The 19,293-nt window shown below is 44.6% G+C and overlaps 1 protein-coding gene across 1 annotated transcript in view; it reads right to left on the reverse strand.

The window, feature by feature from the left end:
* Positions 1-19,293, reverse strand: part of LOC126162863 (anoctamin-10) — a 338,775-nt gene that overhangs the window by 53,613 nt on the left and 265,869 nt on the right. The window contains exon 13 of the mRNA XM_049919640.1: positions 1,408-1,599. Within this exon, the coding sequence (XP_049775597.1) occupies positions 1,408-1,599 (192 nt within the window). The remainder of the gene's footprint in view (positions 1-1,407; positions 1,600-19,293) is intronic.

Below are 19,293 nucleotides of genomic sequence, written 5' to 3' on the forward strand. Positions count from 1 at the left end.
AAGAACGCGTGTTTCTAGTCGAACAAATGTTCAAAGCTGGCGGTAAATACAGTTTCAGTGAGTCAGACATTTAATTCAGTTTTTCCGGAGACAACACTCCCACATCGTGATACTGTGCGAGATTGGATTAACAAATTTCGAAGTACGGGTTCAGTGACAGATGCACCGAGAAGTGGTCGTACTAGCGTTTTGTCTGAGAATAAACTACTCGATATTTCTAATAAAATGTCCACGAGTCCGAACAAGTCAGTAAGAAAACACGCCCAGGAAATCGATGTTAGTGTCGGAACGGCCCACACAGCTGTAAGGAAAAAATTAGGACTTTTCCCATATAAAGTGACAGTCGTGCAAGAACTGAAAAATACTGGTCATGGCAAGAGAATTCATTATTGTCAATGTTTCGAAAATTTCGTTCAACAAAATGGAGGGGGTATTCTTAATGAAACGTTTCTCGCTGATGAGGCGTGGTTTCATTTATCTAGGTACATGAACTCGCAAAATGCTCGTATGTGGAGTACTGCAAATCCATCGTCTATTCATGAGGAACCACTTCATTCTGTGAAAATAGGAGTTTGGATTGCAATTTCTAGACGTCGGATTGTGGGTCCCATATTTTCCAACGAAAGAATAAACGCATAACGATACTGTAATGATATTCTGTACCCATTCATAGGAGAACTTGTGTAAAGTGAAATACTGAACGGTTATTTTCAACAAGATGGTGTAACCGCGCAAACAGCTCGCGTTTCAATGTCACTGCTTGCTGATGTTTTAGGTGATCGCTTAATTTCACAAGGGCTTTGGCCTCACGATCGCCTGACCTAACACCACCTGACGTTTTCTTCTGGGGAGCAGCAAAAGCAACTGTCTGTAAAAAAACCTCCAAAATCCATCGATGAATTGGGAAGTGCAAGATCCACTTTCACTGCTTCTGTTACAGAAGAAATGTTACAGCTTGTGTTTGGAAACGAATTGAATTGCGTATTCAACAACAGGGGGGGGGGGGGGGGAGGGACTTTCTACATTTAATGTGAAAATTTGTAAGTAAAAATGAATATTCAATAAATTAATAACTTTTATTTCACTGAGTTTCATTTCGTTATATTCACTGCGGCATACGGCACGCGCGACTAAGTCATAGGGCACTGCGGAGAGACTTTTTTGAACACCGTGTATCACTGTCTACTGGACGTTAAAATTCTAAGCTTTCCTTTCGTCTGATTTTCTAACACCCCACACTTCGTTCCTCAGTTTTCTCTCACTAAAATGTTCACTAGGACAGTAGTTACCTGAACGTCTCCTCATACTTCCCAACTACCCACAACTTGTTTGAAAATCTCTTCCACTGATTCTGCATTCTGGAGCCATCCGTGTGGATGACGCGCTGTGCGGGAGTGTCTGCTGTACCTGCCAGGCGCCGATGTCCTTGACTCTGCGGGCCATCGGCCTCTGGTAGACGCGACACAGCTTGAAGGCGTCGGCGCGGATCTCGATGACGTTGTTGAAGACGGCCCAGAAGGCGGCGATAGGGTACGCCGACGAGAACAGGAACACGTAGCCGAACTGCACGAACATCTCCAGGTAGTCGTCGTACGTGCCCTGCAGACAGGACAACAGTGTTTCACGTATATATCCTCAATACGTGTGTCAGCGATAAATCTGAACAGCGTAATTCCAGTACTGTGTTTTCGGGCTTTTCCAGCGATGCAACTAACCAATGAATAGCTGGGAATTCAACTGGATCTGTGGATCTGAATTTCGCGAATAACTGCTATAGCGGTGCTATACGTGACGAAAATAGGAAGATCCAGGTCATCACACGGTCTTGCATATTGTTAGTAACAATTCCGCAAAAATTTTCTACACCTTTAGTTTCAGTCTGAAACAAGATGCAGTACTTTCCAAAAGAAACTTACTACCTACTGTTACGAAAAAAATAAAAACTGACGTTTCAGGAAAATACACTGACGGGAAAAAAATCGGAACATCAAGAAGGAGTTGTACGACATATACGAAAGTTGGTAGGCGTGTTTCTACATCTGAAAGATGATGTCTACTCAAATTTAGGATCAGTCGAATAATAGGCATGCTATCAGTGCCACTGAGGATGAAAAACAAGTAACCGCTGTAACGGTCGTGTGCGTTGGTCACTTCTGAGATTGGACGTGGTGAACTGATGTTGGTCAAGGATGCCTTTAAGGCGACAAAGACGCCATTATCAACTCCTCAGTTTGAACGAGGTCATATAATAAGGCTGTAATAGTACAGAAAACTTGGCAAGAATGTAGTCACTGTACATGACTGCTGGCGCGCTGGTCACGAGCACATACGGTCGCAAGACGACCAGGCTCCGGACGGCCACGTGGCACTAACGAAAGGGAAGACCATCGTTTTCGACGTATGGCTCTGAGGCATCGTACTGCATCTGCATCAGCAATCTGAGCAGCTGTTGACATCACAATGACAACTACCTGGTACAAATCGGTTACAGAAAGCTCAGATCCGAGCCAAACGCCCTATAGCGCCCCAAACCACCGCCATTTGCGACTTCTGTAGTGTCAAGCGAGAGCTGGGTGGAACTTTGTTTCCTGATGAAAGCTGGTTCTGCCTCAGTGCCACTGACGACCGTGTGTTTGTTAGAAGGAAGGAGGCCGGATGAGGGCCTGCAATCAACCTCTCTGAGTGTTAGACACGATGGACACACACCTGGAGTTATGGTCTGGGGTGCGATTTCGTATGATAGCAGGAGTACACTCGTGGCTATCCCAAAGACCTGACCGCAAATTTGTACCATAATCTGGCGATTCATCCTGTTGTACTGCCATTCATGATCACAATTCCAGGAGGTGTTTTCCAACAGGATAACGCTCTCCCATATACCGCTGTTGTAACCCAACATGCTTCACAGAGTGTCGACACGTTGCCTTGGGCTGCTCGATCATCATATCTGTCTCCCGTTGAGCATGTACGGCACATTCACAGCCTTAACCGTCCCTCTATTCACCGACCAAGTGCAACAGGCGTTAAACTTCATCCCACAGACTGACATTTGGCACCTATATATCACAACGCATGTACGTTTGCATGCTAGCATTCAACATTCTGGCCGTTACATCGGTTATTAACGTACCAGCATTTCACATTTGCAGTGGCTTACCTCGCGCTTACACTAACTTATCTTGCAATGTTAATCACTAAACGATGTCACTTGAATAAATGTATTCCGCAATTTTCATTACTTTACGTTAATTATTTTTTGGCGTTGCGATTTTTTTCCGTCAGTGTATTGTTTTACTTCAGCTGTTGAAACAGCCAGGAACACTAACACATTTGGAGCGAAAAAACGTACGAAGATACTTTAATTTTCTAGACGCATGTGATACACATTTCATCATGAAAACAGACTTACTTCGCACAAAAAATAAATAAAATACCGTAAGAAGTGCGTAATTGTTTCAAAAAATGGTTCAAACGGCTCTAAGCACTATGGGACGTAACATCTGAGGTCATCAGTCCCCTAGACTTAGAACTACAAACTTAAGGACAGAACACACATCCATGCCCGAGGCAGGATTCGAACCTGCGACCGTAGACTAAAGCGCCTAGAACCGCTCGGCCACACCGGCCGGCTGTAATCGTTTCATCTGCGCAACGAAAAACGTCGTCGCTGATGAATTTGCTTACTGTCGGACCTCGTAGAAACAGCCAGCGAGAAAACTGTTACGAAAGATATGAAATTAAATTTGGTAACATCTGTGGCATCGTTACTGTGTCGTGGCATCTATGAACGAAATTTACTCCATGCGCGGCACCGAATGAAAACTTGCATGGTACCGCCAGGATTTCGATGAGAACATTTCCTACCATCCTAACGGATTATGTTAGCAGCTCTTAAAAACGCTTCGTCACTACACCCAACATCCAAAACACAGATATTCTCTATAAAAAAAATTCTGCAGATATTCTCGTGCCACCATTTATCCCGGGGCTTTCTAATATATATTTTTTTCGAATGATTTTGCCAAACTCAAGTTTCTTCCAGATGAATCACACGACTATTGTCCTCCATATGCAGTAAACGCATAGTACGCAAAAATTTAACTCTGGACGTGGACATAGCCTCTCATTCCAAAAGAAATTTGCGTCCTTGTGGATTTTTAAAGAGTTCTGTCGTATGTGTATTTGTGGAGTACAGCCGAGTGTAATGGATTCGTGTGTAGTGCAGTGTTATGTTTGTGTTGTATGATGTTGACGACGACGACGACGATAAAAGGGAGAAAATGAAACCCGATGCCAACAGTATTTAACCTACTCCTCTCGAATAGCATCATGGGAGCCGCCAAGCTTAACTTCCCCATTCGATGAATGGATGACCATCAACACTGTCAGCTGCCCTTAGGACACTACGGAGAGGTTTGGAATTTAATACAAGACATTTGTGCAAAGACTGGTGATCATGAAATCGCCATCACCTCTTCACCACTAGGCGAGCAACAATCACACACACACACACACACACACTCACTCACTTTGTAAATGGTCAGAACGTCCCCATAAGTACAAATGAATATGTAATATGAATATAAAAAGACTCGTACCACATCACTACGATTAATATCGAACAAATGATTCATGGAATATAAAACTAACAAACAAGTGCAGACATTCTTGCTTTATTAAATTTCGACCTGAAAGTATATGTGCGATTCGCACGGGAAGTACCGTCTGGAAAATGCTATAGGACAGTTGTTTTCACTCGTCTCATATTATTCTTTATCAGACATTAAACAAGGGTTACTTTCAGACAATAATTACATTTTATTCATGGTTTCTTAATCAACAAATTGACCTCGTAACAGCCATATTGTGGACTGACGAAGCAACTTTCAAATATAATGTCACGGCAGATATGCACAGTGATCATATAGGTCAGAAGATAACCGACATTGATTACGTAAGTAAGACCATGAATACCAGGTGTGGACTCAACTATGATGAAATTATCAGCCGTTATAAATTTTGATAAACAAAGCGGTATTCGAATTTCTCCCGCATAAGATTACTTGTTAGCAGATTTTTCCTGGTGAATGGATTGGTAGAGACGGGCCAGTAACTTTCCCACCATTGTCACCACGTTTGAGTCCCTTGATTATATATCTTGTGGGACACATCAAGGACATTGTGTATCAACAGTGACCTACAATGCACGATGACAGAACTAATGGAGCATGCTGTACTGCTGTATGCTCACAGATGCACAGATTGTTCAGAGAATTCAAACCGCACAAAGACAGGCGTGCCAAAGCTACGAGCAAAGTGCAAAGCGTTCTTAATGCCTGTCACCACACAGCAAAACAATGATTTTCTAATAATCTGTTATGTTTAGAAATAGCAAATAAAGGTTTTTTGAAGTTAAATGCGAGTCACGAAGTTCTTCCATCATTGCGACGTTAAAAAGCACGTAAGTTATCATGCAAAATTGCTTTTTCTTTCCTTCAACGTTGCTGAAACAGTCAGCGCTAGGAAGAGATTTTGTGACAACCAAAATAGCACAAAATGCAAAAATAACTTTTTAGACAAAAATGGTAGTTTTGAATTTTTCAAAAGGTACTAAGTTTTGCCATGTTCCCATTCGAAACTCTACTGTTGAAATCGTTCAATTTCCAGTATATACCAGACAACGTAAGTTCTCCGATCTCTTAACCCTTTTCGGTTTGCCTGAAACCTTACGAGAAGAAGTGTCTGTAAGGTAGGTTTGAACATCTTGTACAAAAATAATTACGGGAAATAATGTCAAAACAACCTTTGCACTTAATTACTTGTTACAATAACTGGAAGAATCTCTAATAGACGCACTGAGTTTTACATAAAGACTAGTGAAAGAAGAAGCATATATCGTTACTCCAGAAGTACTGTCAAGGTCCTTGTTGGGTACTACTGCCCAAATATCCATTTAAGCGTGTCACTCCATACTACACTGAAATACTTATGGCCCTAGAATTCAGAAGTTTTCAGCATGACGTTTGCTAGATATTACAGATGAAGATAAACATGAAGAGATTTGCGACTTGTCGACTATCGTTTACGTGCAAAAATGGTCCTATAATTTTCCTATTACGAGAATACATGTTACATATTATCATAACACATACGTATCATTCTGTCAGCAAACTCTTGTTGTTGTTGTTGTTGTTGTTGTCCAGACACTGGTTTGATGCAGCTCTCCATGCTACTGTATCCTGTGCAAGCTTCATCATCTCCCAGTACCTACTGCAAGCTACATCCTTCTGAATCTGCTTAGTGTATTCATCTCTTTGTCTCCCCCTACGATTTTTACTCTCCACGCTGCCCTCCAATACTAAATTGGTGATCCCTTGATGCCTCAGATCATGTCCTACCAACCGATCCCTTCTTCTAGTTAAGTTGTGCCACAAGTTTCTCTTCTCCCCATTTCTGTTCAATACTTCCTCATTAGTTATGTGGTCTACCCATTTAACCTTCAGCATTTTTCTGTAACACCACATTTCGGAAGTTTCTATTCTCTTCTTCAAATGGCTCTGAGCGCTATGGGACCTAACATCTGAGGTCATCAGTCCCCTAGACTTAGAACTACTTAAACCTAACTAAACTAAGGACATCACAGACATCCATGCTCAAGGCAGGATTCGAACCTGGGACCGCAGCGGTCGCGCGGTTCCAGACTGTAGCGCCTTATTCTCTTCTTGTCTAAACTATTTATCGTCCATGTTTCACTTCCATACATGGCTACACTCCATATAAATACTTTCAGAACTGACTTCCCGACATTAAAATCTACACTCGATGTTAAACTTTTCTTCTTCAGAAACGCTTTCCTTGCCATTGACAGTCTACATTTTATATCATCTCTACTTTGACCATCATCAGTTATTTTCCTTCCCAAATAGCAAAACTCATCAACTACTTTAAGTGTCTCATTTCCTAATCTAATTCACTCTTAACTCTTAAAGCTTTTTAAATAGAACAAGTGTTATACATATTCTGCATCTTCATTCTTCGTGTCTTCATATCTGCAGACCTCTGCCGCTACAGGGCTCTGAATTGTAGCGTGTAAAAGGGCAGTGTGTAATGGAACTATGTCTGTGCGTGAGAAACACGTGCAATAATCGAGTTTCGAAATCGAAGAGTTCGTCCACGTATAGAGCACCGTCTCCTTCAGCATGACAATGCGAGACCACACACAAGGACTGCGGTATCTGCAACGATACGACGCCTTCGGTTCCCTGTCGTCGATTATCCTCCGTACAGTCCGATTTCCATCTGTTTCCAGAACCTGAAGAACACCTTCGAGGACTTAACTTTGATAGTGGTGGAGCGGTGCAATCAGAGGTGAGGCTGTGGCGCTGTCAACGAAGTCAAACATTCTACAGTGACGGTATCAACAAACTGGTCTCTCGTTGGGACAAATGTGTTCGTAGCCATGGTTATTATCTTGAGAAATAAATATGTATGCATACTATAGAGGTAGAATGTTAATAATGTTTGTTTTCCTTAAAAAGCTTTAAAAGTTTTCACAAACAAATTCGGAGATATTACTTTTCATTACGCCGTCATACTGTGTTACCATTCGATTCACATTACAGACAATTACTGTTAGAAGTACCCTCATACGAGGTGAAAACTTTACTACTCTTACAATAAGCAGTAACAGAGTTCTTAAAAAATAAAAACAAAATGAAGCGAGCTTCTGATTCGATTGCCGTAATCGAAATGTTAGCTGAACTGCTTGTAAGGGTGCTATGTACAGCGTGATACGGAAATGACCGGTCGTTGAATTTAAATGTCCAAACTGCTCTACCGCTTGATGCTGTCAGCCCTTGTACAGAACTGTCTGTAACCTTTTTGGCCAAACTTTTGACTTTCCTTGAAGCGTTCACGTGCCGTTGCTACTCGCAGGAAGCCAAGCAAATAGCAAAAAATGAAGGGTCGCAGGAATCTCTGCAGAAAAGCGAAGAAGACAGGGAGAGGAAAAAAAGGAAGGTAAATGATTAACGTTCTACTATCATTTACATCATCAAAGTGGGGATGGCAGTAGCGTACGTAGAAAACGACGGTGGAACAAATCGGCCGTGTCATTCAAAGTATCGTCTGAAGTTTTTGTTTTGTAAGTAAAACTGCATTTTCCTGCTGTTAGTTACTTTATTTATCCCCTACGCGTTTCGCCTTCTGTCCTAAGGCATCATCATTGGGATCTATAACGATACAGTTTTGTTAGTTATAGATTATCAAACAGTTCACTTCGCGATTTTTTGTGAAAAAAGTAATTACTTACGATTTGCTGATCTGTGTTTCCTCACATCTGGTCTGGAAGTCGCACTACCACTTTTATCACTGCCATATAATCACATCTTTGTGGAGGACTATTGATATTTTGTCACTCGATACAACTATTTCGTCGTACACTGCTCTTCACAGCGTAAATATTGCGACTCCATTACGTGTTTCATCTTCTTTGTTGCTAACCTAACGAAGTATAACTTCTGTTTATGATGTTTATAGTGTGTGTGTGTGTGTGTGTGTGTGTGTGTGTGTGTGTGTGTGTGTGTGTGTGTGTGTAGGTGAGAGAGGGGGGGATAGAGCCGACGTTTTTTTTCTGGGGGGGGGGGGGGTGTACTAGCTGTTATCGAGTGGCTGAAAACAGTTTCTTATTTATAAAACAAATATCTATATGCTTGCTGCGGAGGATAGCCACGCAAACAAACTTGTTCGTCTGAAGTTGTTTATGAAATCTAAATCTAAACAAATCAGGACGATAGTAGGAACACTACAACAGTTCTCCACGTCACCACGGGGGTTGAGAGGGGAAGGGGGAGGGGGAAAGGGAGGAGGGGGGAGAGAGAGGGAGAGGGGAGAGAGAGAGAGAGAGAGCGGGGGGAGGGGGGGGCGAATGGAGACTATGGCGTCGATATAATGGTGATGCACAATCAGGAATAGCTGGGAAGATGTTGAAGGAGATGATGATGGAAAGTGATCGGCTGCAGGTCACCGCTTGATGAGCGCGGTCTGAAGGGCCACTCAGGCGAACACAGGTAAGCCAACAGCCGCCTATTTATAGCAGAGCAGACAACGCCTCAATGGCAGGCGCTATGAAATTGATTATCAGCTGACCGAGTTACGCGCGCCGCACGTGTTATCCGCGAATAGCGTGGGGTAAGCATCATCGGAAGGAGGCCACTCTAAAACGCACGGTGGCTGCTTGCCTTTTTCAGACTTTTCGCATGAAATAATTCAAGCCCCGTGAGAACTCTAACGTATTACCTTGTATAGGGTTTGTAGCAGTTTTCATATTCCACTTCCCAGAACCAAGCCCAGTTTTTAAGTCACTAGTTATTTTCGTCAATCATTGTCATTAAGTCATCTCTAAACTTGGTGAATCTGTGTAACTAAAGTGATTATTGCCCCGCGAAAGCAGACGATGTCGGCAGTTTCATTCATAACACCGAATCAGCGAAACAGGGTCATTTGAAACTAAAGGTTTAGTAAGTTGTCAGATGATGTTTTCGTAATTAGGAACGGTATGACACAGCGATAATGATAAACAACTACAAATCAGATGTTTTTAATTCCAGTGTTTAATAACAATATCAATTCTTTAGGCGATGACTGGTTTCAGTCCGTAATGATCATCCTCAGATCTGCAATATACAAATATATCCACCTAGCAGTGTCTCTTAACGTATCACAATATACTATCATGCAACCAGGGAAATGTACAGATAAAATACGGTAAAACTTACCTTTTTTACACCATGTCCTAAAGTGATAAGGCCATAAAGGCATGGTCAAAACATATAAATACACTCCTGGAAATGGAAAAAAGAACACATTGACACCGGTGTGTCAGACCCACCATACTTGCTCCGGACACTGCGAGAAGGCTGTACAAGCAATGATCACACGCACGGCACAGCGGACACACCAGGAACCGCGGTGTTGGCCGTCGAATGGCGCTAGCTGCGCAGCATTTGTGCACCGCCGCCGTCAGTGTCAGCCAGTTTGCCGTGGCATACGGAGCTCCATCGCAGTCTTTAACACTGGTAGCATGCCGCGACAGCGTGGACGTGAACCGTATATGCAGTTGACGGACTTTGAGCGAGGGCGTATAGTGGGCATGCGGGAGGCCGGGTGGACGTACCGTAGGATCCTACGCAGTGCCGTAGGGGACCGCACCGCCACTTCCCAGCAAATTAGGGACACTGTTGCTCCTGGGGTATCGGCGAGGACCATTCGCAACCGTCTCCATGAAGCTGGGCTATGGTCCCGCACACCGTTAGGCCGTCTTCCGCTCGCGCCCCAACATCGTGCAGCCCGCCTCCAGTGGTGTCGCGACAGGCGTGAATGGAGGGACGAATGGAGACGTGTCGTCTTCAGCGATGAGAGTCGCTTCTGCCTTGGTGCCAATGATGGTCGTATGCGTGTTTGGCGCCGTGCAGGTGAGCGCCACAATCAGGACTGCATACGACCGAGGCACACAGGGCCAACACCCGGCATCATGGTGTGGGGAGCGATCTCCTACACTGGCCGTACACCACTGGTGATCGTCGAGGGGACACTGAATAGTGCACGGTACATCCAAACCGTCATCGAACCCATCGTTCTACCATTCCTAGACCGGCAAGGGAACTTGCTGTTCCAACAGGACAATGCACGTCCGCATGTATCCCGTGCCACCCAACGTGCTCTAGAAGGTGTAAGTCAACTACCCTGGCAGCAAGATTTCCGGATCTGTCCCCCATTGAGCATGTTTGGGACTGGATGAAGCGTCGTCTCACGCGGTCTGCACGTCCAGCACGAACGCTGGTCCAACTGAGGCGCCAGGTGGAAATGGCATGGCAAGCCGTTCCACAGGACTACATCCAGCATCTCTACGATCGTCTCCATGGGAGAATAGCAGCCTGCATTGCTGCGAAAGGTGGATACACACTGTACTAGTGCCGACATTGTGCATGCTCTGTTGCCTGTGTCTATGTGCCTGTGGTTCTGTCAGTGTGATCATGTGATGTATCTGACCCCAGGAATGTGTCAATAAAGTTTCCCCTTCCTGGGACAATGAATTCACGGTGTTCTTATTTCAATTTCCAGGAGTGTATAATCAGCGCAGCATCGTCATATGGATCTAAAATAAGGTGTGGAACAGCCACATCGTCCACACAGTAATTATTGCAACTGGTTACTGAAGTACAGTAGCTACCAGAAATCTGTTTGCCTACATCCTCCCTAGATCACTGTGTGGATGATGTGGCCTATTCTACATCTTATTTTAGATCCATATGACGATGCTGCGCTGATTATATGTTTTGATGATGCCATTATGGCCTTATCACTTTAGGACATGGTGTAAAGAAGGTACGTTTTGCCGTATTTTATCTGTACATTTCCCTGGTTGTACGATATTGCTATATTATGCTGAAAGACACACTGCTCACTAGGTCTATATATTTTTATATTGTACATCTGAGGATGGTCATTACGGACTGAAACCGGTCATCGTCTAAAGAATTGATATTGTGATCAAAGACGGGAATAAAAAACATTTGACAGTATTGGATCACTGTTTGTATAAGCGACTATGTCGCAGTTGGTGATAAACGACTACAATACATGAATATGTTATAGTTACAACGGAGAACACGCCTAAGCATCTGTTCTGAATTCATCTTCAGACTCTTGAGTGCCTTCTTCAAGCATATGTGAAATACACCATCTGATCAAAGGTACAGGGACAAATTATGAGTGGACATTAGTTTGGGATGTGTCGACCCCCCTCCTTTATGACGGCTTGAACTCCGCTTGGGGACACTTTAAACAAAATGTCTGAATATCTGTAGAGAAATGCCAGTCCTTTCTTCCTCGAGAGCCGAAACCAGCGAAGATGATGATGATGAGAGCTGGCCTCTGGAGCGAAGTCGACGCACTAACTCATTCCAAATTCGCTCCACTGGGATCACATAGGGACTCTGGGCGGTCAGTCTATTTCAGAAATGTTTTCCATTAACCATTGACACTCAGATGCTGCTGTATGACAGAATATGTTGTGATGCTGCTACAGTCATCGCCTACGAAATGTTCCTCTAGTGTACACAGTACACAATGGTGTAAGATGTGTTCATTATGTTTCTGAATGCAGTGTTTTCTTAAGCGCAATAAAGGGACCACATCCTAACCACGAAAAAGACTTCCATACTGTAATACCACGTATTCCGTTCTTCGCTATTGCCACTACACACAATACCATGTAGCGTTCTCCAGGCAGTCTTGAAATCCAAACTTTTGCATTGGATTGGCAAAGGGTAAAGCGTGGTTCATCACTTCAAATAACTCGTCGTTTCCAGTAGTCCACCGTTCGGTGCCGTCGCTCTTTACACCACCTCGAGCGTCGCTTCACATTCACTACAGAAATGTATGGGAAAAGAGGAGCTGCCAGACCCTACTCTTTTTAATACCCCTCACACAGTCACTGTGTTAGCTGGACTGCAGGTACCACTTGGGAAATCACGTGTGATTTCTTCCGCTGATTTAGTGCTATTTGTTATAACCATTCTTCTCAATGCTTGACGGTCCCTGTCCGTCCGCACACGAGGTCTGCGCGGTCTTGGTTCAATTGTGGTAGTTCGTTCGCGTTTCCCCTTCCCAGTCAAATCACCAACAGTAGACTTGGGCAGCGTTAGAGGAATTTAAAAATCCGTGACGGATTTGCTGCACATGTGACTTCCAATGAGTACTCCACATTCGAAGTCACTGAGCTCTCTTGGCTGTAACATTTTTCTCTTACTCTTCTCTACTGATAACCCAATACTCCCCACCTGATTTTACACAGGGGATTATAATGAAACGTTCCCTGTTTAACACGTTAAGACGGGGAAACTAAATACCGTACGAGTAGCGAATTTGGTAGCATCAATGTCAAGGACATGGGGAAGAAAAATAATGCAGAATTAATTCAGTTGAAACACTTTTAATGTGCTGCTACGGTACATCATACCATTACATATCTGTACCATTACTGGTACAAAATGGGCTCAATATGGCGCCCATCAGCGTCCAGAAGACTCTTGAAAGCTGCACTTTGCACAGCAGAACGAAGCATGTCCATAGGTACCATGCCATAGAGTGACACGTTCACTCTACAGAGGAACTTCATGCGCAGTGACTGGAGGTGAAGATCCACACACTCGGCTGTTCTGTGTGTACACCTCACTCATCAGAGAAAAATGAACTTCGCCTGTCCGTAGGATGGTCCAGGGCCAGCCCTCGTCAACTTCAGTCCTTGCCAGAAAGTGGAGAGCGAAGTCAACACATCCCTGGTGGTGCAAGCTGCTATACGATATGGACCTTGTACGGATACCATCTGAGAATGGTTCGAAGCACCTTCCGTACAGTAGACCACGAGATGTTCAAATGTCGTCACACTGCACGCGCACTGCCTGTCCATCGGGAACTGCACGCAGAGTTGTCTGCCATACCAACAGCGACTTCATCAACCAACTGTCGCGCAACTGGTCGTCGGCCACCTCCCGGAGCGACGCCCAGTTCTACAGTTGATTCGAACTACTACATCATGCTCCGCACAACAGGTGGAGAAAGAGGACCCTTCCTTAATCCTTTCGGACGGCGATATCCTCGAAGTGCAGCTGCAGCATTACTGTTGTTTTGATAATTAAGCTCCACCAGTAATACCCTGCTCTTTTTGTCCAAGCTCATGGTGACACGTCAGCAAGTGCACTGCGACTGTTCAGGTGAGTGAGTGACTATGAATCACGATGATTGATCACTTCACCTGCTAGCCATAGTTTGAACTGGACAGTGGCGCTGCGAAGTGTGGAAATCGTGTACCCCATACTCTTGACATTAATGCTACCAAGTTTGCTACTCGTACGGTGATCAGTTTCCGTGTTATAACATGTTAAATAGGGGAAGTTTAATTATGACCACCCGGCATTAGCAGGTCCGCCTCTCGTGACATCTACTGGTCATCCTACATCACGTAGGGGCGTGTGGGTACTTTCGGTCACATAATGAAGTTCTAAACTACCAGATTTCCTTTAAAATCTGTATTAAATTTCATGATAATTCAGGAAATTGTGTATTTCCTTGAACTACTCTTATCACTCTCTACGAACATGCAGTTACCTCGTTTACGTGACTTTCAGCCCACAATAATTTCAGGACAGTTTCATAACTTACTGTGCGGCAGCATTATTATTTCATTACCTCAGTATGGGGTGCCAAAAGCACTGTCCAATGTGACAGTCCCTGCTAAATGTAACTCACAGAGCGCAGATCAACACAGGTTTCCCCAAGGCAGCGGATGCTCTTCGTGTCAGTGGTTGTGTCGCATTGTCAGAGAAGTTCGCATGGATTCAAATGGGACCACTGTTACGTCTGCTACAGCTCCTCAAATGTGGATGATACAGTGACACACTGACAGATCAAGTGCACTCTTTTCCTCGTATCAGCAAGCATTGCAAATTTCTCCTTCGAAAACAAAATGCACTACACAATCGCTGCGAGATTTTGTCAGCATGCATCGATGACTCCTAGACATATAACATCGTCGGCTACCTTTTCGAGCTTACCTAACATCAGTCCTATAGTTCACATCTGGGGGAAGTGAGAAGGTCTCTGACGAAATATCTGCACCTCAGACCGGGTTCCAATAACTGCGTGTGTGTTGGTGACCTGAAACTGGTACTTATTACTCAGACTAATCGCCAATTTAGTATTATTCACCAAAGGCAGCTGATGGTGGTAACATGAATTTCTTCAAATAATGAGGGCAACAGTTGCAAGCGCACCAATTACACTGGTATTATGAACTTAAGGGCCAAAGTAACTTTCGCAAGATGTTTCACTATTAAGTAACATAGGTCGATGAAACTTGGCCTATACATACACTGAAGAGCCAAAGAAACTGGTACACCTGCCTAATATCGTGTAGGGCCCCCGCGAGCACGCAGAAGTGCCGCAACACGACGTGGCATGGACTTCACTATCTGTTGAAGTGCTGGAGGGAACTGATACCATGAATCCTGTAGAGCTGTCCATAAATCCGTAAGAGTACGAGGGGGTGGAGATCTCTTCTCAACAGTACTTGGCAAGGCATCCCAAATATGCGCAAATAATGTTCATATTTGAGGAGTTTGGTGGTCAGCGGAAGTGTTTAAACTCAGAAGAGTATTCGTGCAGCCACTCTGTACCAATTCTGGACGTGTGGGGCATCGAATTGTCCTGTTGGAATTGCCCAATTCCGTCGGAATTCGCAATGGACATGAATGGATGCACGTGATCAGACAGGATGCACGTGTCACCTGTCAGAGTTGTATCTATATGTATCAAGGGTTCCTTATCACTCCAGCTCCATAAGCCCCCGGCCGTTACAGAGCGTCCACCAGTTTGAACAATCCCTTCTGAGATGCAGGGTCCATGGATTCATGAGGTTGTCTCCATACCCATACATGTCCATCAGCTCTATACAATTTGGAACGAGCCTCGTCTGACCAGGCAACATGTTTCCAGTCATCAACAGTCCAATGCCGGTATAGACGGGTCCAGGCGAGGCGAAAGCTTTATGCCGTGCAGTCTTGAAGGTTTCGCGAGTGGACCTTCGGCTCCGAAAGCCCATATCGATGATGTTTGGTTTGTGGGGCACTCAACTGCGTGGTTATCAGCGCCCGTACAAAATCCCAAGCTTTACACAGTTCAACTCGCCAGTTTCATGAATGATGATCAAATGGTGAGGACAACACAAACACCCAGTCCCCGCGAGGAGAAAATCCCAAATCCGCCCGGGAATCTAATATGGGACTCCGTGATGCAGAAGCAGCAACGCTAGCCAATGGACCACGAGCTGCGGACGTATATCGATGATGATTCGTTGAATGGTTCGCACGCTGACACTTGTTGATGGCCCAGCATTGAAATCTGCAGCCATTTTCGGAAGGGTTGCACTTCTGCCACGTTGAACGATTCTGTACAGCCTTCGTTGGTCCCGCTCTTGCAGGATCTTTTTCTAGCCGATATTCACGGTACACTCGTGAAACGGTCGTACGGAAAACTCCCCACTTCATCGCTACCTCCGATATACTGTTTCCCATCGCTGGTGCACCGACTGTAACACCAAGTTCAAACTCACTTAAATCTTGATATCCTGCTATTGTAACAGCAGCGACCGATCTAACAACTCGGTCAGGCACATGTCATATAGACGTTAGGGACCGCAGCGCCATATTCAGCCTGTTCACATATCTCTGTATTTAAATACGCATGCCTATACCAGTTTCTTTGGCGCTTCAGTGCAGAAGGAACTTCCGCTGGGTAGTACAGAAGGTAATTGAAAGAAATACAGAGGGGTCCAAAAAAAGTATCCATTGTTTGGAAGTCCATAACTTGCAAACTAATTGACGGAGTTCTCACATTTTTGTTGAAAAATATACCTTAAAAATGGGTCAAATGGCTCTGAGCACTATGGGACTTAACTGCTGAGGTCATCAGTCCCCTAGAACTTAGAACTACTTAAACCTAACTAACCTAAGGACAGCACACACAACCATGCCAGAGGCAGGATTCGAACCTGCGACTGTAGTGGTCGCACGGTTCCAGACTGGAGCGCCTAGAACCGCTCGGCCACATCGGCCGGCAAAGTGTAGCTTAAAGTCCAACTTAAAGATATCACTGTAGGTGTTCAAAATGGTCACCATTAACATCCACACACAAACGATGCCGCCGAACTTCAGCACGAACTATTGACTGCAACGTGTTCAGTTGGATATTTGCACAGGAATGTACGATGGATTCTCGAAGTTCATCCAATGTACGTGGCTTTTGTCGATAAACGACGTCCTTTAGTGTTCTCCACAGGTAAAAGTCCATAGGAGTTAGGTTTGGGGAACATGGTGGATACTCCACAGCACTTCTACGGCCTATCCATCTTCCTAGTAGATTTTCGTCGAGATACGCCATAACACGATTTTGGTAGTGGACTGGGGCACCATCTTGTTGAAAGTAAACTCTACAGTCCCCATACAAGTCTCGGATGGCAGGTAAAATGGATGTCTGAAGCTTCTGAAGGTACATCTCACCGGTAACTGTGCCGTCAAATAAGAATGGCCCAATCAAGCCCCGGTAAGACAACCCACACCACATATCTACTCCTGGCAAATTCACGGCTTTGTCTACATGGACGTTCGGATTTTCGGCGGTCCAGTATATGCAATCGTGGCGATTTACTGTACCACTAAGTTTGAACTGTGCCTCATTAGACCACACAATCATCTCTGCAAACTCTTCATCGTTGCGCACCATGTTAGCAAACCATTCGCAATCCTCCATTCTACCATCTGGGTCGTCCTCGTTCATTGCGTGTAGCAAACGTGGGATGTAGCACTTCCACTTTTCTGTCTTCATAATTCGCCGAACACTTGAGCGACTCACTCCAGTTTCACGGGCACACTGTCTCTCAGACTTCTGTGGTGAGCGAGTGAATTGTTGTAACACGTCGGGAGTTAGCTGGACTTGTTACTGTTAAGGTTGTCCAGATCGTTATTTGTGTACATATCTAACACAACCTTCGGAATCAAATTTGTCTCGAATGTGACGAATCGTTAAACGTGTCGGTGGCTCTCTTTGATACTCATTTCGCCATTGCCGTTGAACCTCATTAATGTTTTCGTACTTAAAATACCACTTCAAAACTGACTTCCTTTCATCGAATGTAAGCCTTGCGCCAGCCATGTTTACTCGAGTAACTAGGTGCAACTAAGAACAAAACACTATCTGGCGACTGTCATGTGGCAAAACAAAACAATGCAATACAACGCTTGTGTGGCGATTGCCGGAACTACAAACTAAAACACTACCAAAGATGAGACAACTCCGTCAATTAGTTTGCCAGTTACGAACTTTTAAATAGTGGATACATTTTTTTAGACCCCTCTGTATATAATCAGACCAACAGAAATGACACTTTTATAGAGAAAGAATAATTACACTGCGGTTTGCGACGATCCCGTGGACAATACAAAATGTGGGACACGGCTCTTAATAGGGTTTATGACAATCATCGGTGGCAATGAATGCTCCACAACGTCTTCCCATGGTGTTCACAAGGTTGGTAAGGACTTCTTGTGGTGGGGCGTTCCTTTTCTTCACCAACGTGGTTGACGACTGATGGTTGGTCGTTGGTTCATGTAGACATGCTGTAGTACGTATCACCAATGCATTGCACACCTGCTCCATGGGACTTACGCCGGGGTAGTGTGTAGACAGTCCATTTGCCGAATACTCTCTCGTTTTAAGAGTCCATCCAGCTGCGGCGTCCTAGGCGATCGCGCATTGTCATTCATAAAAATCGAGTCAGGATAGGGCGTTCGTCTGAAAAGACGAAGATGGCGAAGTACTACAGTGTCATAGTGAAGTTAAGGTTAACACCTGGACCACCGAAACTATAGCCTGGGACATGTTCCTAGGTGCATTATGGGTTCCCATCTCTCGACTTACGAAGGTACGTCCAACATTGTCGAACATGATCGTTTTGGTGGTGTTATGCAGCGACGAGGCATGATGTTACATGGTCGTGTTGAACAGTACGTACACTCGCTGGTCAAGGTTATTGTAACAATATATTCCTCCCCCCAAGTGCATGTGTTCAGAAGCGCATTCGGCCCTGACGTCATTTTTATGGATGTCACTGCGCGACCGCATCAAACAGCGCAGGAGCAGCATCTCAAGAAACGAGAGTGTACTGACTGGTCTACCCGCTCCTCCGACTTAAATCATATCTAGCACGTGTGGGATGCGTTGGGTAGATTTACTGCAGCACGCCCACCTGCGTTAACAAACAATGTGCAGTTTCAGCCGCGCTGGTGATAAGTTTGTGGGCAGCATGGGACGACATTCCAGAGCATGAACTTCAGCCCATGGTGGTCACACACACTAATAAAAATCACGTCCCGCCATTTGTGACGTCCAGTGGACCACAATAAATCGAGGTGAATTCAGTGCAATTATTGTCCTTCATTTTCTTTCAGTTATCATGTGTACCATACTGCAGCAGTTCCTTCTACGTGTGGCTCTAAGCACTATGGGACTTAACATCTGAGGTCATCAGTCCCCTAGGCTTAGAACTACTTAAACCTAACCAACCTAAGGACATCACACACATCCATGCTCGAGGCAGGATTCGAACCTGCGACTGAAGCAGCAGCGCGGTTACGGACTGAAGCACCTAAAACCGCTCGGCGCGCCTTCAACGTATGA

This window comes from Schistocerca cancellata, chromosome 2 (assembly GCF_023864275.1).
Source record: "Schistocerca cancellata isolate TAMUIC-IGC-003103 chromosome 2, iqSchCanc2.1, whole genome shotgun sequence".
Lineage (NCBI taxonomy): Eukaryota > Metazoa > Arthropoda > Insecta > Orthoptera > Acrididae > Schistocerca > Schistocerca cancellata.